Consider the following 17,806-nt stretch of genomic DNA (forward strand, 5'->3'; position numbering starts at 1 on the left):
CATGTGAGTAATATGTCCAATTTAATAACAGAACAAAAAAAGAGAATGCTAGAAATGTCAAATAAACTTCTTGAACCACTGGCAGAAGAAGTTTCCTTAATTTTATGTGCTGTAAGTGTATCACAAAATTAAATTCAACAATAGATCTGCATCCTTTTAGAAAGTAATTCCTGTGTTTCCAAAACCAAGCATGTGTTTTAACATGCCTTGACTACCGATGAAGGAATCAATTTTAGAGAAACTCAGCAATTCAGTATAAGGAATTGCAACAAAACCAGTCATTTCCCCTTGTTTTCTTTGAAACTTATGCGTGCCAAAAAAGCTTGGAGTTCTGTACGTTAGCAGTCCACGTGGCATATTTCAGAGCTCATGTGTTCTTCACTTCACTTTACAAAGTGGCCACCAAGCTCATTGGGCTGTGTAGCAACGAATGCTGTAAATTATGATCGGCAGTTTAGGCTTGAAATCTTATTAGCTACCGGTATGACTTCCAAAGTGACTTCAAGTCAACATAAGGATCAAATCATTAGCATGTGCATGTTGTTCTGATTTCTAGGATGAAGTAATACCAATGCTCCTGTTCCATTTTCCAAACGATTCATATGGAAAATTTTAGTCTAGAAGTTACAGTGTTGAAGACTAGTAATGTCTAGAAAATACCAAAGAAATGCATATACACTACTTATCAGAAACAGGCTGTGCATATTTTTATTTGAAAAATGAAAGACGTTCTCTCCATGTGCTTCATCTCCAGTGTTGATACTCTCATTGCTAAGTATTGAGATTGCATCTTGCAGTGGGTTGAAGTTAGGTTACTCGTGGTTGGGATAAAAAAGTGAGTTGTTATCTAGATACTAATTAAAATTTTGTCAGTTATTTTTATTACTCACTTTGTGCTAAAAGTGCAGTCCATCTTGCCAACCTGAATGTCAGAGAAGTCTAAAACTTGGAATTTAGAAATGATAAGAAGGAAGGTCATAACCCAGAGGAATGAGAAATTATAAAACACATGTCCCATCCCAGTCTTGTGCGAATGTTGACAAGGAGTAGGAAAGTGATTTCCAGTAACAGATATATTTGTGAAAATCCTAATCTATTGATAGCCTGTTCATTAATGGCTGAAGAAAAGATTAATTAAATTATCTGCTGCAAATTATAATATAGCTCTCCTTACTAGATGGGGAATCTGTGGAATACTGTTAGCATCATATTTTGTCTTTTGATTGACGTCACCAACTTGAGAGGGGCATAGTAACATAAAATTTTGTCTTCTACAAAGCGTTGTTAGCAATGTACATATAATGTCTCATTTACATATGATATCATGAGGATTTCTTGGGGTTCTTCCAAAGACAATCTTTGGACCCCCTTATGCTTACATATTTGGTGAGCTTTGAATATTTGTCCATAACGAGGTAGACAGTGGTACCAGTCAGCTCTCGGCTTCAAAGATTATGCCTTTTGGAAGCATGTGTGATCGCGTATATAAATCTGAATTTGCAAATGGCTGCAGTTTTCATAATATATACTGCAATTACATTGATATGGTAGGGCCTGTAGAAAAGTTACTGCCTGTTTGTTTTCATATTATAACCAAATACACTAATTATGTATGCATTATAAATACCATGTTTTCCCCTTTAACATTATTAACAGTCTTCAGATGTTGACTTTTTGAGTACCAGGAAATTCTGAGGTACGAAACGAAAGTATTTAGAGATGCCACTCTGTAATAACACTGTGGGCTTGAGAGAACTCCCTTGATTTGGGGTCATAATTTGGCGATGCTTTGACTGAGTGCCGGGACAAGACACAAGTGCGTATCATCCCACTGTCATGCCACAGTTTGTACTGTGAAGAGATACGGGCGCCTTCAAATGTAAGAAGCCACCAGAGTGTGATTTGTCTAGTGCCTCGGTCAGCGCTAAGGGTGCTGCCCATGGGATTTAGTGTCCTGTTACCTGGTGCAACAAGTAGAGCATCTGGGTGAGAGAAGGCTGTCTGTAAGAATTGACTGCCTTTTCATCTGAAAGCAGGACTACACAGTGTTCCCCGTAAGTCATTATCACAGCTACTTTGTACAGCATCACAGTCCTGCATCGCAGTACAATACTCTGCTATCACTGTGCTGTAATAGTACATTTAGCCCCATGCCTTGCCTCTGGCGCAGCGTAATGCATAATGGATCTGACGAAACTTAAAAAAGAAAAGGAAAAAAAAAAAGGAGAAAAAAAAGAGCACCGAAGCCACAGTGCAGCTCTTGAAGTTACAACACTTAAAGTGAATAGAAGGATGGAGGAGGAAAGAGGGCTCTCCTGGCCCTTGCAGGTGAATTCTTTACATTTTGAAATGTGAAAATTCTCTTACCCAACTTTCTGTGTTAAAACAATGGTCTATATGCCTTGAAATAACCACTGGATTTCTGGGATTTTTTCCAGCATTGTATTGACTTCTGTCATTATAACGCTTGGTGCAACCTGCTTTGCACACTGCAAATAGAGAGGCAAACAGTGGAATATCACTGAACTTGTCAATATATATTGTAATATAAAGGTTTCTCTTTTCTGTTTTGCGGGGTGGGGAACAATACTTTAAAGCTAAATATGACAAAACAGTCAAAATTGTTCTTTAAAGATATTTTAAATTTTATTTATACATGTAGCATATTCTTACGCTGTTAGTGAGTAATCCTATGAAACCTTTCTTTAAAATACCTTGAAATAGTAGCTTATATTTTAAAAGTCTACTGAAGGTACACTAACGGGCAGCTTTGATAATATTTGATCTTATTTAGGGAAGGCAATTGTTTGCAGCTAATGGCCTGCATTCCTTTCCATCTGTTTTCATGAACAGGAGTAATGCTGTTGTCATTTCTTGGGGAAGGCAGGAGCCTGAAATAAGTCTGTAGCTGACTGTTCTTGTCTGCTGAAAGTAAGAATCTGATCTTGCTTTCTTTGGGCAAAAATGTTGCTTTGGGACAAAAACCACAAAGGCCACAAAGGCTTTGATCCCATATTGAGTAAATACTGGTGGGCTGTTTCTTCAGTGTGTGGACCCAGTGGAGAGAAGAAGTCTCTTTGTGGACACATGCATCCCACCAGGCTATCAAAGCTAAAACTGCAGTGCTGTGGTCCACAGCGAAAATCTCATTTTATTCTGAACTTACTCTGGTGCCACAAATACTTATACACAGGAGTAAGTTAGATTTCACACACGTGATTAGGCATTTGGACTACAGTGGCTGTATCGGAAAGAATTTGGCAATTCTGTTTGCAAGGCTGAGCTTGGAAGTTGTAGGGAGACGTACTTCCATGAGGCCATCAAACTGCCTTGGCAGTGTTTAGATATTAGTTTAATCAAAGAGCTGTGTGCCATTACCCCAGAATCTGTGTCAAGCTGTGGATTAGGTTTACAAAAAAAAATACAAAAGCTCCTGCTGGTTGAAAGATTATGAGTATTTAGCTACATTACTGCTGTTACAGGCATGAACATGTCCTTTCAGTATTTTTGAATTGTAGCAGTGTTACAGTTAATTAATTGTGTCCGTCTAGTTATAAATTACACTAAAGTTAAAGGCTATGGTTTTATTAAGTACTACTGATTTTCTTATTGTTTTTGACTGTATAACTTAAATGGAAATACACATCTCTAAACTGGACTCAAAGAATATGTCGATAAAAGACATTGTAGTTAGTCAAATCGAAGAATGTTAAATCAAGAAAATTCACGGAACACCAATAACTACCAGTAACTGTCATTATGTTAAAGCTTTTAATTTCTCGTAACAGTGAGAATAGTGTTGTGAGAACATGAGATAATACACACAAAAAGAAGAAAGGAACTTCTGTTTGCAAAAAGTGCAGGGAAGTTGTTCCCATAATAAGTCATTCTATTAAACAAGAGCCATTATTGCACTCTAGCAATGCAAATGTAAAACAGAAAGTCTGTTAGGAACCAAGCGTCATTGTTAGCATAATATATTGTTAGTATATATATTTTCCCTTCCCACATACCTTTTTTTTTTTTTTTTTTGGAATTGCATGCTATTTGGTTAAAGAGATTGTGGATCAAGATTCGACACTTAAGGAAAAGTATTTTTTATATTGTTCAAAGCTGACCTCTGCTTTTAAAAAGGCTTGATCTGCACTTTTTCATCTGTTTAGAAGCATACATTTTTGGTTAAGAAATTGAAGACAATCTCTTTGTCTTTTTCCTAAGCTGGGGAGGTTGAGATAAAAAAGAATGCCTGCTTTAAAAGTCACACATGGCTGTAATTTAAGATTTTTTTACCTCATTGTCCATAACAGTTGAAAGAAACCTTCAATGAAAGTTTATTAACTAGGCCAATGCCTGAGGCAATAAAGGTTCATTTATTACCAGTTTCTTGGCTGTTTTTCTTCTTCTATTTTTCCGTTAAACTCATAGTGTAAGATAATACTTCACAAAATTAAACCTTTGACCTTCTGTGGAGTTAAGTCGCCTTTGATTAGATAAAGTAACAATTTATGGTCCAGCATGAGGTTGCACATGAAATGAATAATGCAACAGACTGAATGAGAACTGAGAATCTATTGCTTTTGAAAAGATGACTGTTGTTTAAGAAAGAATGTTCTCTCTTAATTGTATTGTAGTGATGCTGTGTGCATTCCAGTAGGTTTTTAAACTGTTGCTGAAAAGTACACTATAACCAGGCAGTTATGTGGTATACATTGTTTAATTCTGTCACGATTGCATGAAGCCAATGATAAATTCACAGATTACAAAACCCCATTAAGCTGTAACAGTTAGTAATTTGTTGTGGTGTTTGAAATGCACTTTATGATTTCACTTTTTACTCTTCAGTACAAAGGAGTAAATCCACAATAAAGAATAGCTTCATGGAATGTAAGTCCACCAGTTCCATAAATGGCAAATATTTGTGATAAAATAATTACATTTACACATTTTTTGCAGCATCATTGAACCTGCCAGTAGTTCTCATTCAAAAAATACAGTCTTAATATTAAGTTTTATCTACTTTTAACAAAACAAATTAAGAGGACACTACTTCTTTCTAGGTCAGTGTTTTATTTCTGCAACTGTGTTATTAATTGCAGAGACACATTGTAAGTAAAAAGATTTTTGGTTTGCTGTGGAAATTTAGCTCTTTCGCTTGTTTATTTTAAATGCAATACCCAGACCTCAAAATTCATATTGCAATTTAGGAGTAGTTACAGGAAAAAGGTCTGATTAGTCTGATGAACAACAGATGGTTTGAGCCTCACATACACTGGTTTTCTCCCAGTGCAAGACTGGCACTTTCATTTTAGTTGCACTGCTCTAAACCAGATCACATGGCTGATTTTTTCTAAATATTCCTTCTTGAGAAATATTGAAAGTGCAATTAGTTATTTCACTTTTTTATACATGACTCTTGCAATAATAGCCTTTTTAAAGATGTTAAAAAAATGATCTGGATGAGCAGTTTATGCTGAACCACGCATGTTGAGCAGCAAAATACAGCTACAAGGGCCAGACAAGAATTTCTTGATTGTCTTAAAATAACAGGTAATGAAATTTTTAGGGTATACCAATGTTGCTATATTGGATCAATCCAGGCAGCTTAACAGAAATAAGACTTTTGGATAACTGTGAGATTCCAGGCCTACATTATACATAAAGAATGCTACTAATGAAACTCAGTATATTTTAGCGGAACATTATAGTGCAGCCTGAAGTTCCCCTTTCTGCAATCCAGTCTGTGTAATCAGACCTCTGTCCTCCTGCAGATTGCTTTCCCCTTCTTGTTTTATGTATCACACTATATAAAATACCCATTAGATCAGAGACTAAGGTTAGGATCCTATTTCATTTGAAATAACTGGGCAGCAGCGTAATAAGCTACCAAAAACTTGTACCTGAACTGCTGAAACCTGTGAAACCAGTGCAATAATCTACAGTGATCGGGGTCAAGTCCTAGGAGGTAACCCTGCCTTTCTTTCTCAGGCAGAGTTTTTCACATTTTAGTAAGAATTTTGCCCCAGTAAGAAACTCAATATGAAATCTGGAATTAAGTCAAGAAAAGACATGAATTATTTTCAAGTCAGTACCACTGAAATAAACTATAGGAAAAAGGATTAAGCATTAATTTGAAATAATGAAAGGAGTTCTTTCAGAATTTAGATGAGATTTGGACCTCCTCCCATGCAATGAATAAAGTGTTTCTGCAGAATGAACTTTCCAGCAAATAATGAAATTAAATGTAACACACTGCTGGCAGTCGTATTTTGGTTTTCTGCCTGTTTTGTGATGGCAAAGGTAAGGCATCTTGAAAATGTGCTCAAAGTCCTAAAGAAAGAGGTTGTGAAAATGTGTTTATATATTATTCGATTTTTTATGTACCCATAAATATGTATATATATGGTATACATAAAGGAAGGTAATAGTTATATTAAGGAAGTTATTAATTATTTATTGGAATAACTATTAGGAATTAGAATTACTATTAGGCATAGTTATGTGAAGGAAATTAAAAGCCAATTAAGATCAATTACTTAAATAATTTTGACCCAGGACCAAGTACAGGCATACGGTTAAAAAAAGTATATTTTGAGACATATTTGAGGCTGACTCATAGGTCCTTTTCTTTTTTCCTTCACAAATAGGCTGTGTCGTTAAGCTGTTCGTGCCATCGAAATGGAAACTTTGAAGAGCTCTCTCTTAAGGCAGGGAATAGTATTTGTTGGAAGGCAGAAACCCTGGATGTGATTTAGTGCCTACCAGTAATTTGTACACATTTTGAAAATCTGTCATGATACATGACAGCTCTCTGGGCCGTTTTGCTTTTAAAACAGAATTGTTTCCTGAAGATGCTATGTTTTTTTGTCATTGTTTTCCATTTCATTCACTCATTTTTCAGCATTAGAGACCACACATACTGGGCATGCTTCTGGTCTCATTCTCACCCACAAAATTTCTGATTTCAGTAGAGTTGCACGGGTGTAAATTAGACTAGAACTTGGCAGGAGAAAGCTTATGATTATATTTGGCAGAGGCAGCAGGCTGCAACTTTATTAACATAATTAACAGCTACAAACACACCCAACAGGCCAAAGTAATCTAGTGACAGAAGAGAGAAGGTCTTTGTAGGAAAGGATCATTCACGCTTTCTTTTGGTGTTCTGCTTCTTGTTCCTGAGTTCCTACTAAGGCTTGGAGAGCTTTCAATTGAGCTGTAATTCACATTCATACGGCTCCTACAAGACACCTTGAACAGACTTTTGCTGATGAGTCTATAGGAACTGTCAGCAATACGGAGATTACTTCAGAAGCGTGATGGTTGAATTGAACTTTACTTTCTGATGTTTTGCTTTTTGAATTAAATTGTTGGACAAGATTAATTGCACGCAGTAAGAGATTTAAATGAATAGCTTTATAAAGCATTAAAGTTCTAAGTATGTCACATGGGAAAAAAGCTGTGAGGTTTAAATGAATACATGCATTTAATGCATAAAATGTCTAGGCTAATTTTTTAATTCCTTTACTAACATCTTTTATTGAAAAAACATACTTTATTCATCCATCTTAGTTATACTGCTGTGGTTGTGGTAATTTAATATTCCTGCTCTTCGCTAATCTTCTGGTTCAACAGAAGTAAACAATAGGTTTCATAAATTAAAAATACGCTCTTCAGAACATGCTTCTAAAGATAAAAAACAAGGCTGTAAACATTTATGACTGAAACAAACTAGATTGTTCAAATACTGCCATGATGTATCATGTATATCAATATGGCACTGATATCAGTTAGAATGCAAACAAGGTTTTAAATGATGTGCCCCTTCATTTCAGCTGGAGAATCCGCTTTACACCATCTGCCTATCAGATGGTTAGGAACCAGGACTGCGTATTAATGCCACATGTTCGATTTTCTTTCCTCTTGTAATGGTTAGATTCATATTGCTAATAGCTGTGCATGAGCACTGTCGATGAAATTTCTGTGACGATGGAGTGATGAGATATTTATAAAGCTGCCTGTCTCACTGCATAATCAGCAGGAAGAATGCCAGACGTAAACAACTTATCAATTTCAGAATATTAATGACAACTACCATTGACTTTAATCCATTGAATATTTTGGCCTGCATACTTTTAAACTGTTCAAATAAATATTTGTAAAGAATAGAAAATATCTAAGTGGCTGTTGGGTGAGATTCTTACTTCTTTCGTTTCAGTTGCCTTATAGGTGACTTCTGGTTATCTCATATTTGAAGATAAAATTTCTGTAGTGTAGAAAAGTGTGCACCTCAGAAATTCCTTGGCTACTTGTAAGAGGAAAGTGATATTAAATAATGTTTAGGTCAAATGGCTTTCTCGAACAACCAATTTAAAAAAAAAAAAATCCCAAGTATTTACCCAAGTATATACCCATACCTGAACTTTAAAGTTTAGAATTTTAAAATATACCTATAGGTACATAGCAGCTTATTAACCTCTTCTGTTTATAATGTATTTGGCTGCCTTTGCTAGTGAGATAAGTCGGGTCTTGTACTAGAGAGAAAGTTTTTTCTTGTGCTGTACCACAGTATACCACAGTGCATCAGTGATTATAATGCAAGGGGCTCCAGTAACCGGCTCAGGACCTTCCTTACCACTTGCTTTGCTATATCATGACAGTTAAGGGGTAGGAAAAAGTAACAGTAAAGCAGAAACTGTGCTGTAGGCTGGAATTGCTGTGAGGAACAGCATTAAGCAATAATTCTGAGGATTATTCCTTACTCACATTTCCCCCCCACGTACACGGGTGCTTATACGAGGCACGCATTTCAGATTTGTACAGTTTAAATTAATTGCAGTATAGCAAAGTAATCATTTCAATCACTTATGCGGTTGTATGAGAGAAGGAGTGAAATTAGAAGTTTAATTTCTGCTTTTTTAAATTATCATTTATTCACAAGCATTATCTTGCGAAAATCGTACTACAGAACTAAGCAATCTGTATTTTAGTTTCCCAGCCCCTGTCCAAAGGTTATGGCTTCCTCTAGAGAGAAACACTACAGCCTACTTTGGAAAGAAGCACTGAAGTATACTTTTTTGCAGATTTTGTAGCAAAAGAGAGTTTGTACTTTAGTGGTTCTGTGACTGGGTCATTACCCCAGTGAGACGTAACGTGTACAGGTGGGCTCACAAGCCCGATGTCCAGTGTCTGTTTAATATGGTATTTTTGGAAGCACTTAAAAACTGCTGGTCTGGAAGTGCAGTCACAGCCAAAAGTTTGAGGCCTACTGTTGTACTCATTAGTTGTATCGTATTTGAATATTCCTCCGAAGGATTGTTCTTTAAAGATGCTAGTTTTAGCTTGTCAGTGATGTATATAAAAAAGGAAGTATAGGTTATTGTATTGTTTAATGAGCACAGGATGCAAACCAAAGTTCAGAGGTGCACCATCGCTTTTTCTGTGGCCTAATTTAGGGACTGTAACCAAATTTGTGTAATGTATAACTTCACATCCTTCCTCTAAGGTAAAAATATCATTGGAAGCAATCCATGTTATTGTCAATACCTTCTTAAGATCAAAACATACCCAATTTGTAATAGTAGAAGCAGCTAAAATAAAATTAAACCCTTGTATTTATCCACCTTCTGATTTGATTTTTGGCTTTTGGTACATCTTCTTCTACATGAAATAGCGGTTTTCTAAATAATATTGATCTGCCTATGCAGAATGTAATTATCACATACTTGGTAGTTCTCATGGCACTTGGAGGTGTTAGAAGTCAGCCTGCGCGGAGGGTCGGGAGGCTGGGACTGTTCGCTAATCTTTACGCGGTCATGCAAAGAAATAAAAGAAAACAACCTTGAGTCAAGCCACAATATATTCAAACGCACCTCATATGCCACCTCATTGTTTTCCCTGGGATGGCAGAGATTCCTGATGTCCGTTCACCTTCTACCTTGTCCTCTCTGGATTTTGCCTTGTCTCTCCCCATCGCTAGCCGAAAACACGGCAAGAGTGAACTCATTTTCCATTTAAGGAGGCAAAGGAGACAACCAGAGGCTCTTGGAAACAGTGGTGGTAGCAATATTTACCTCAGCAGCCTGGGATTATTTGCTTATTTGGTCTTCCCTGCTAAATTGCAGTCTTCCTATGCTGGGCAGCAGCCTGGGCCCACTAGAATAGTATGTTGGGCAGCTAATTCCTCTTGAGATCCATAAGACACTTCACACCTCTCAGAGCAGCTGAAAATCAGACAAGCAGGCACCTTTAAACTAATTACTCTGAGTTTTTTCAAGCCTTCTCCATGGTCAGGGCAAGAATCTTGATTCAAAATGACTGAGGATCTGTTCTCATGTGGCATCACCTGCTGAGAGCTGAGATTGCATAATTGCATAAAACTTACCTGGTTTAATGCCTTCTCTTTATTTTCTTACATTTAATTCTGTTTAATTTCCATCTCTGCCCCCTGGATCAGTCATGTGGGGCAGGCAGCTCTTATGAAGTTTGACACTGACTTCTCTCCGCTACCACCCGGGCTGGGGCAAAGGGATCTGAGTGGGTAGCAGCACTGTTTGGGGACTGCAGAAAAATTAGCCTGCCTCAGGGAAGAGGGCAAAAACTTATGACATTGAGTAAAGACTGTATCTAATTTTGAGTTTTGAAGGCATTGCTGAACCATTTCTCTAATTGCTTTTGACAAAGAGAACTTTTCTGGTTTTTGTAGAACGTTCTTGTAAATGGCTAGATTTGGTAGGAAGACCACTTGGATTGCCTGAAGACGGCTTTGGGATTGGGATTAAACAGGTTTAATAATTCCTCTTCTCATTGATAAATGCCTTAATGCCTTGAAGTTTTGGGGAAAGAAAAATTAAGTATTTTACCATTGTTCAGCATTGCTAATCTTTCTTCTAAAAACGCTTCCTAGAATGCCCACATCTCTTTGCTGTTATGTGTGAAATGAGAAGAAATGCCTGAATTCTTTCATCTGTTACTCTTAAGTAGAAATTATAGACCTGGTTTTTTTCTGTTTTCTTTAGCATGGCAAACATTTGAGATCTAAAGCGTTCTTTTTTTCTAAGTACAGTTATGTACATGTTCACCTATTCACAGCCAGACACCTAAGACACTATTTTGAAGCTAACTTAGATTTCTGAAAGCATGTATTTGTATCTCCAGTTATGATTGTGTTATGACTGCAGTTACTGGATACCAAGTTAAGATTTAGGTGGATATATAGAAGTAACTATCTAAATAGGTTGAGAAACATTTGACTTGAAAAAGTTGACAAACTTCACATCAAACAAGAAGAATAATACTCTGCAATGTTCTCCATTCATTACTTAGCAAGCATAATGGCAGAATAACAGTCCCCACAATAATGAGGAATCATAGAATAATGTATATTAAATTTTGTTTATACTTCTTTGCAGGCCTGACAGCAGCAGCTGCAGCGGCAGCAGCTGCCACCAATGCCGCCATAGCAGAAGCAATGAAAGTGAAAAAAATTAAATTGGAAGCTATGTCCAACTATCATGCAAATAATAACCAGCATGGAGCAGACTCTGAAAATGGAGATCTGAATTCAAGTGTCGGTAAGTCTCAGACACAGCATTATTATACATCCATAAGGCTCTGATATTTTATTAAAATGGTGATCCTTCTGGACTTCCTTCTGAAGTCCTTGATTTGGTGTAAAAAGTTGCATATTTGCTTTCCTTTTCTTACTGTTTTTAGTTTTATTTTGTATCTGACCTTTACACCAGCATTCAGCGTTGTTGTTGCTATTACAAAAACATTCTTTCCTTTGCAGGTTACTTTTGCAGACTCCAGTTAATATTTTCCATGAAAGAAAGTGGTTTGATTGCTTAGAGTTCATTTTTCAAAGTACAGGTGGGGTGACAGATGATGGTGTCAAAGTGAAATTTAACAATGTCTCCTGCTCAGTGTGCTGGGTATCGACTTTAGGTAATTCAGAACACAAGCTTGAAAGCAAAATATTTCATACTTTCATGTGCCCTGTGACAAAAGGAAAACATACATACACAATAAATTATTGCCATGCTCTGCAGTTCCTATCATATTTTATTTTAATAAACACATTCTTAAAATGTAGTTAACAGGTTTTTCCATTTCTTAAGCAGCCATCAGCAACTCTTGTTCTTTCTCAAAAAAGAATTGTTTCAGTATACTTTATTCATTTGTTTGGACAATTTGTTTTGCTAAAGCATACTTCAAAGCTAGAGTAACTTTTTGTTGTTGTTGATTAAATCTTTAATCATCTGTGTGTGTCTGCTGTAAAATGTTTTGTTATGCCATTTCATTGTATTGGCTCCTTTTATCATGTTGAGACAGTATTAACTCAGCAACAGAAATTCAATGACAAAGAGGTACATTCAGAAGACTGCAGGCAAGATTGGTGTATATTGGAAAAAAATGGCTTTAGATAGGGATTTTTTGTTTGTTTTTATTTTGTCTCTTTTCTTTAGTTTTGTTTATTTTTTAGTTTTTCATCTCCTAAATACATTTGAAATGAGTCTTAGAGAGTTATGTACTAGCCTTAACATAAATAAATATGTGTTTGTTAACAGTGTTTCTGTACAGTTTGGTAGGCATTGGTAGGCTATTATTTAGAAATAATGTGAATTGCAGTTCAAAGAACCCATTCACCTAGGCACACGCTATTTTAGATAACAACAATATGTATGCATTACTGCATAAGGAGACAACCAGAATTTTTGTTTTCCTTTTAAAAAAAGGCTTAAAAATATGCCGTTGTGATGGTGAAGAAAATAGTCTTAAATCAGTTCTGTTAGTTCTCAGGTACCAACACATGCAGTCACTAGAATATTAGTGGAAAGACTATCCTCTTGGAGAGAAGACAAGAGCGGGTAGAGAGCAGGTGTCTTTGAAATCTGGGAGGAGGAGATAGGTACAAATGAAGTGGAAGGACCAGGTGGCCCCTAACATGCTGGAAGAAAAGTGAAGTAATGAGAAAGGGTAAAAAATGTAAGTACAAACTGAGAGAAGAAAGAGTCCGTACTAGAACTAGAAGCTAGTTTAGATTTGAATTTCAGCCTCAGTTGAATGCATTATATGAAATAAAATGTTCAAATATGGGATTATGGAACTGTTATTCTGCTTGGCAGTTCTAGTGACAAACCACTTGTACATCCATGGAAATGGAAAAGTTAACAGTTAACATCTAAACCACGTGAAGTATTTGTAGGAGAGTGGATGGAGGGAAGATCTGAATTTCTTCTGAATAAAAAAGAAAAAAAAATCTATTCTGAAATCATTGTTCAAGGCATAATTTAGATAACAAATCTGCTCTTACACAGCTTAATCATTTTCCCTGTTTAAGAAAATACATTCTAGCTATTTTAGTAGGGCAAAGTTAGCGAAGCAAGATTATTTATTGTCATTGTCAAAATTTCCTCTCAGCCCCTTAACTTACTTGTTAACTTCAGTTAATTTCCTGATTTAACTTAGTGAAGAATTGAGTTCATTTTGTGCAGGAAAAAAAAGGCTCATCTGAGTAGAGTCAATAGCATTCCAGTTGTCCATTCCATGAGGAATGGTTCTGGAAATACAGTGTGCTTGTCCGTGCATCCAGTCTTGAGCTATACGCTTCCTGTGGAGGTTTTCTCAAAAATAGTTTGCATTTATTTGTTTCTTTTATAGTGAGCACTATCTAGTGTCCAGTGTCGGTTATGCCTATGGAATCAGAGAAGGGATTCCTGCTGCTACTAATGCCAGGGTAATATTAGGTTCATTAAGGGTTAAGTCTCTATTTACTAGTTGCATTTTTGAGAATCAGCATATTGTATTATCTTGACAAGAACTCGTATTTCAAAGGTGTTGCTTTGTAGTAGGTGTGTGCTTTTTTTCTCCCCTGCATTTTTTTCAGATGTTTATTTATACCTTTTCAAATAAATATTATCAAGTCCATATACCATTAATGTTTTAAATTATGGCTTGTTAGGCATGATTTTGAAATATTACTTTACTGAGTGTTGACAGGAAGAAGGAATAAAACAAAAGAAAATGACCTGATTTTGATTTATATTTTAAATTACGTTATGTGCCTGACTAAACTGAAAAGGAACAAACAAACTAACCGATCAGGCTAAAAGCTTAACTGATACATCTTAGCCCATATGTGGCATTATGGTATATTGGTGTACGTGGACTGATCATACCATGTTCTTAGGCTGTTCCAATGCCTATGTAAAAGAAGATAAATAAAATATGGGCTCTTGAGTTGAATTGTCAGGTTTACCTCTGAATTGTCTTGCTTTTTGGTTTTAATCAGATGCTTAATGTGAATTATAGAAGTCATTTTTGTAGATGAACATTGTATAATTATGCAGAGCGCTACACAAATTTATTAACTTGGTCCTTTGAAGCCATGGCCAAAAGGTTAGTGAGTGAAGGGAGTTAAAGGAAGCCAATGATACTAATAAGTAATTATTTTATATTCCTCAGTTTTGTATGGTAACCTTGAGCTTGCATCCTCCCACCAGAATTATCATTTTAGAAGGGGGAAAGAAAGGAAAAAAAAAAAAAAAAAGAAATTACAGAGGAATCAGAGTGAGGTATTAGCACACTGAGTAAAATATATGGCTGCAACGCCTTTCTCCCCCATCCACAATCAATTGGATTCTTTTAGTTTAATATTTACTTGCTAAGATGAGATGCTAGTCTGCATGGTGATAAACAGTCTGCTACTGGCATCTGAAGGTGACCTGTCAGTTCATATGGACAAATCTCCTGCTTACTGAAATGTACAAAATAAATCATTAAAGCAGGCAGGTGCTCATTCCCAGATTTAAATCACCATAGATTTATGATTTGAATTAATGCTTCATTTGGTCATAGAAATAGATGCTGAGACAAATGATATGCAGTGGTTGGGGCTTCCATACTGTAGCCATCCTAATATTGATTACTGAGATGTCTTTGCAATCTCTTGTTTATATCAAGCACTGTCTTGTGACAGCTTGGCTGATATGAGCTACATTGCAGATAAGAAGGAAAAATGTCCTGGGTTCTTTTTAGTGGCAATTCTGCATACAACATGCAGGATAGATAAATTACTGGGTTTTTGTTTAAAAAATGAATTCCCTATGGTGGCAAACAAAAAAAGATTATGCTGTATGTTGGTTTGTTTTTTTTTTTTAGTTTAATTGCAGAATTAAAAGAAAGAGAGTGACAAGGTCAAACTTCAGATTTCATTGAAGAGGTTCTGCTCTTTGTCATATTAACATCTTAGGATGATACTAGGATCAGTTGTATATTTACCGTCTAATACTCCAAAGTTATAGATAGGTAGAGCAGCTCAATTATTTCCTTGCTGCTTAAGTACTTACTACCCTGCTATCATACTTCATTAACCTGCAGCAGCAAAAGATAGAAGCCTTTGAAAATAAATATGTTTAAAGCTATTTCTGTGAGCTAGGCTTTGCTATCTATAACTTGGTAGGAAGTGAAGAACAGTCCCTATACTTTTGCTTCCCGAACATTTTATATAATGAAAACACTATGCGTACACTTTAGGGAATACTCAAAGGATTTGTAAAGACCTTTGCCACTTGCTAAAATCTGACTCATAAAACTTGTAAACAACTATCAACAATAGTAAATTACTTGCTTAGTAGGAAATGAGTTCATATCTATTCAAAAAGTGATCTCAAAACAGATGTCCCAAGAAAATGTCATTGTTTAAACTACATTCATACAAAAAAAAAAATGCTATTATTTCTTTAAGGAAGTGAAGCAATCATGAAGACTTTGGTGTTCTCAGTTTCTAAACACAGTTAGGAAATACAAAGCAACATTTTACACTTGGCTAGCATGTTAATCCATAAACAACCACAAAATGTGTTGAAAATTAAGAGGTTTTCTTGGCATGTTAGGTTTCCTATTCATCCGCATTACCTTGCAATATTTAAAATTATGAGACAAACGCAAGGTTTCCTGTGATCTGGTGTTCAAAAGTAACGGTTGCTTGCATACTATTATTCCTTTTTTTCATCCAGAATCAGAGATAAAATGATTTAGGTGAAATTATTTTTCTCCAGTGACCTTGCCCAATAATAGAACAGTACAAAATGCAGTCATTTCCTTTTTCTAAACACACGTGTCTATTTTGAAGGAAAGAATTACTTTTATGGTTTCAGGAAAAAGTCTTGGAGACCTTGAAAAAGCAAATAAAAGGAAACAGAGAATGCAGGCCACTGAGCACAGCTCTGCAGTTGCACATCTGATTCTCTGCCTTGGCAATGTTAATGAACCTCAAATCCTCCCTATAATTAGATGAGGGAATTGCTTATATTTTCAAACAGATGATGCTGCTATAATGAAACGATTGACAGGGAACTTAAGAGTGTCTACAGTAGTCATTTGGTTTCTGGGTTTGGGGTTTTTTTTCTTTTCTTTTTTTTTTTTAAGTGTAAAAAGAAGATTGGCTGTAGATACAGGTCCTGGGAGAGGTAGTAATTTACACAGAATGCTATGACATGTGTCTTTGTATAGCACAGAAATAAAATGGAAGAGAGAGGAATGATGGGCAGGTACGGCAATTTTTTGGGGAGGGGGTGTCCTGTGCTTATTCTGCTTGGGTTCTTTAAAAGGGGCCGAGACTCAAGAGATGGATCCGGATTGAGTGCACAGCTGTAACTGCTGATGAGCTAATTGCTCCTTATCTCTCAGCCCCATTCATCTTCATTTTTTACCAATTACTGAGAATTATCTGTGTTCTCAGTTGGATATGAGAGTTAATCCTTTTTGGTTAAGCTGGCAGTACTGTGAGCAGATTCCAAATCATAGGGTGAAAAAGCCAGAGCAAGCTTGTTCTCAAACTCTCTCCAGTTCAATGACAGTATCACTAGTTCATAAGAATTTTTCTATTGTTTAACAGATTAAACACAGATTTTTTTTTTTTTACTTTAGTACTTTTATTAATATGTATTTTTCTCTTAGCATAAACTGAATGTGTATGTTTCTAGGTGGATGGATGTGCTCCCTTTCTAAAAATACTCACTTGCAAAAATGAAAATAACATAAACAATAACTTCAGACCAGAAAGGTTATTTGCAGTATTTCAGTGTTTATTGTATAATACATAAAACTTCTTTTAACAACAAGACTGTGCATGAAACTTTGACATCATGGGACATTAAGACAAACGCCTGTCAGTGACATATATCTACTTTTGTAAACTTCTTTGAGATCTGTGGATAACAAATGTTGTCTAGGTGCTAGCAAAGGCATAATCACACAGTTCTAAGGACAAATGTGCGATGTTGAGCACATTGTGTTTCAAACTGAAGGAATGCTTTCACAAAACTGTGATTGAGAATGCACAGAATATCAGAAACAGATCATTTGGTTATAGTCAGGTCACTAAACTTCATTTTGGAATTTTACTTGTCTTCAAGATGGCATGGGGAAAAAAAATCTTGAATTTCATAGCTAAAATATGATGTTAGTCTATCAACCGAGAATATAATTTCTCTGGATCTGCTTCCCTAGCCTTTAATTGTGATTTTTAATTTTTCTAAACAAGGCAATGAATTGGACGTTATGTTCTGAACACCAGTTAGTAAATTAAGGGAATTATTAACAAAGATTCAGCATTTCATGTTGCACAGTCAGTTGTGTTATAACGATGAGTCCCTCATCTAGATTAAATCCTCACTGTGGGATTCATTGGAACAAATCTAGACATTTGCATCCAAGTTAGTCACCTTAGACTCAACAGACAGAAATAGGCCATTGTAGGGGTGATCCATCTCATCCTAAAGTAAATGGCAAAAGTAAGTCGGATAAA

The 17,806-nt window shown here is 35.9% G+C and overlaps 1 protein-coding gene across 1 annotated transcript in view; it reads left to right on the forward strand.

Moving 5' to 3' along the window:
- Positions 1–17,806, forward strand: part of DACH1 (dachshund family transcription factor 1) — a 338,069-nt gene that overhangs the window by 181,594 nt on the left and 138,669 nt on the right. Inside the window, exon 3 of the mRNA XM_075716535.1 lies at positions 11,406–11,567. Coding sequence (XP_075572650.1) covers positions 11,406–11,567 — 162 coding nt within the window. The remainder of the gene's footprint in view (positions 1–11,405; positions 11,568–17,806) is intronic.

Source organism: Pelecanus crispus, chromosome 1 (genome assembly GCF_030463565.1).
Source record: "Pelecanus crispus isolate bPelCri1 chromosome 1, bPelCri1.pri, whole genome shotgun sequence".
NCBI lineage: Eukaryota > Metazoa > Chordata > Aves > Pelecaniformes > Pelecanidae > Pelecanus > Pelecanus crispus.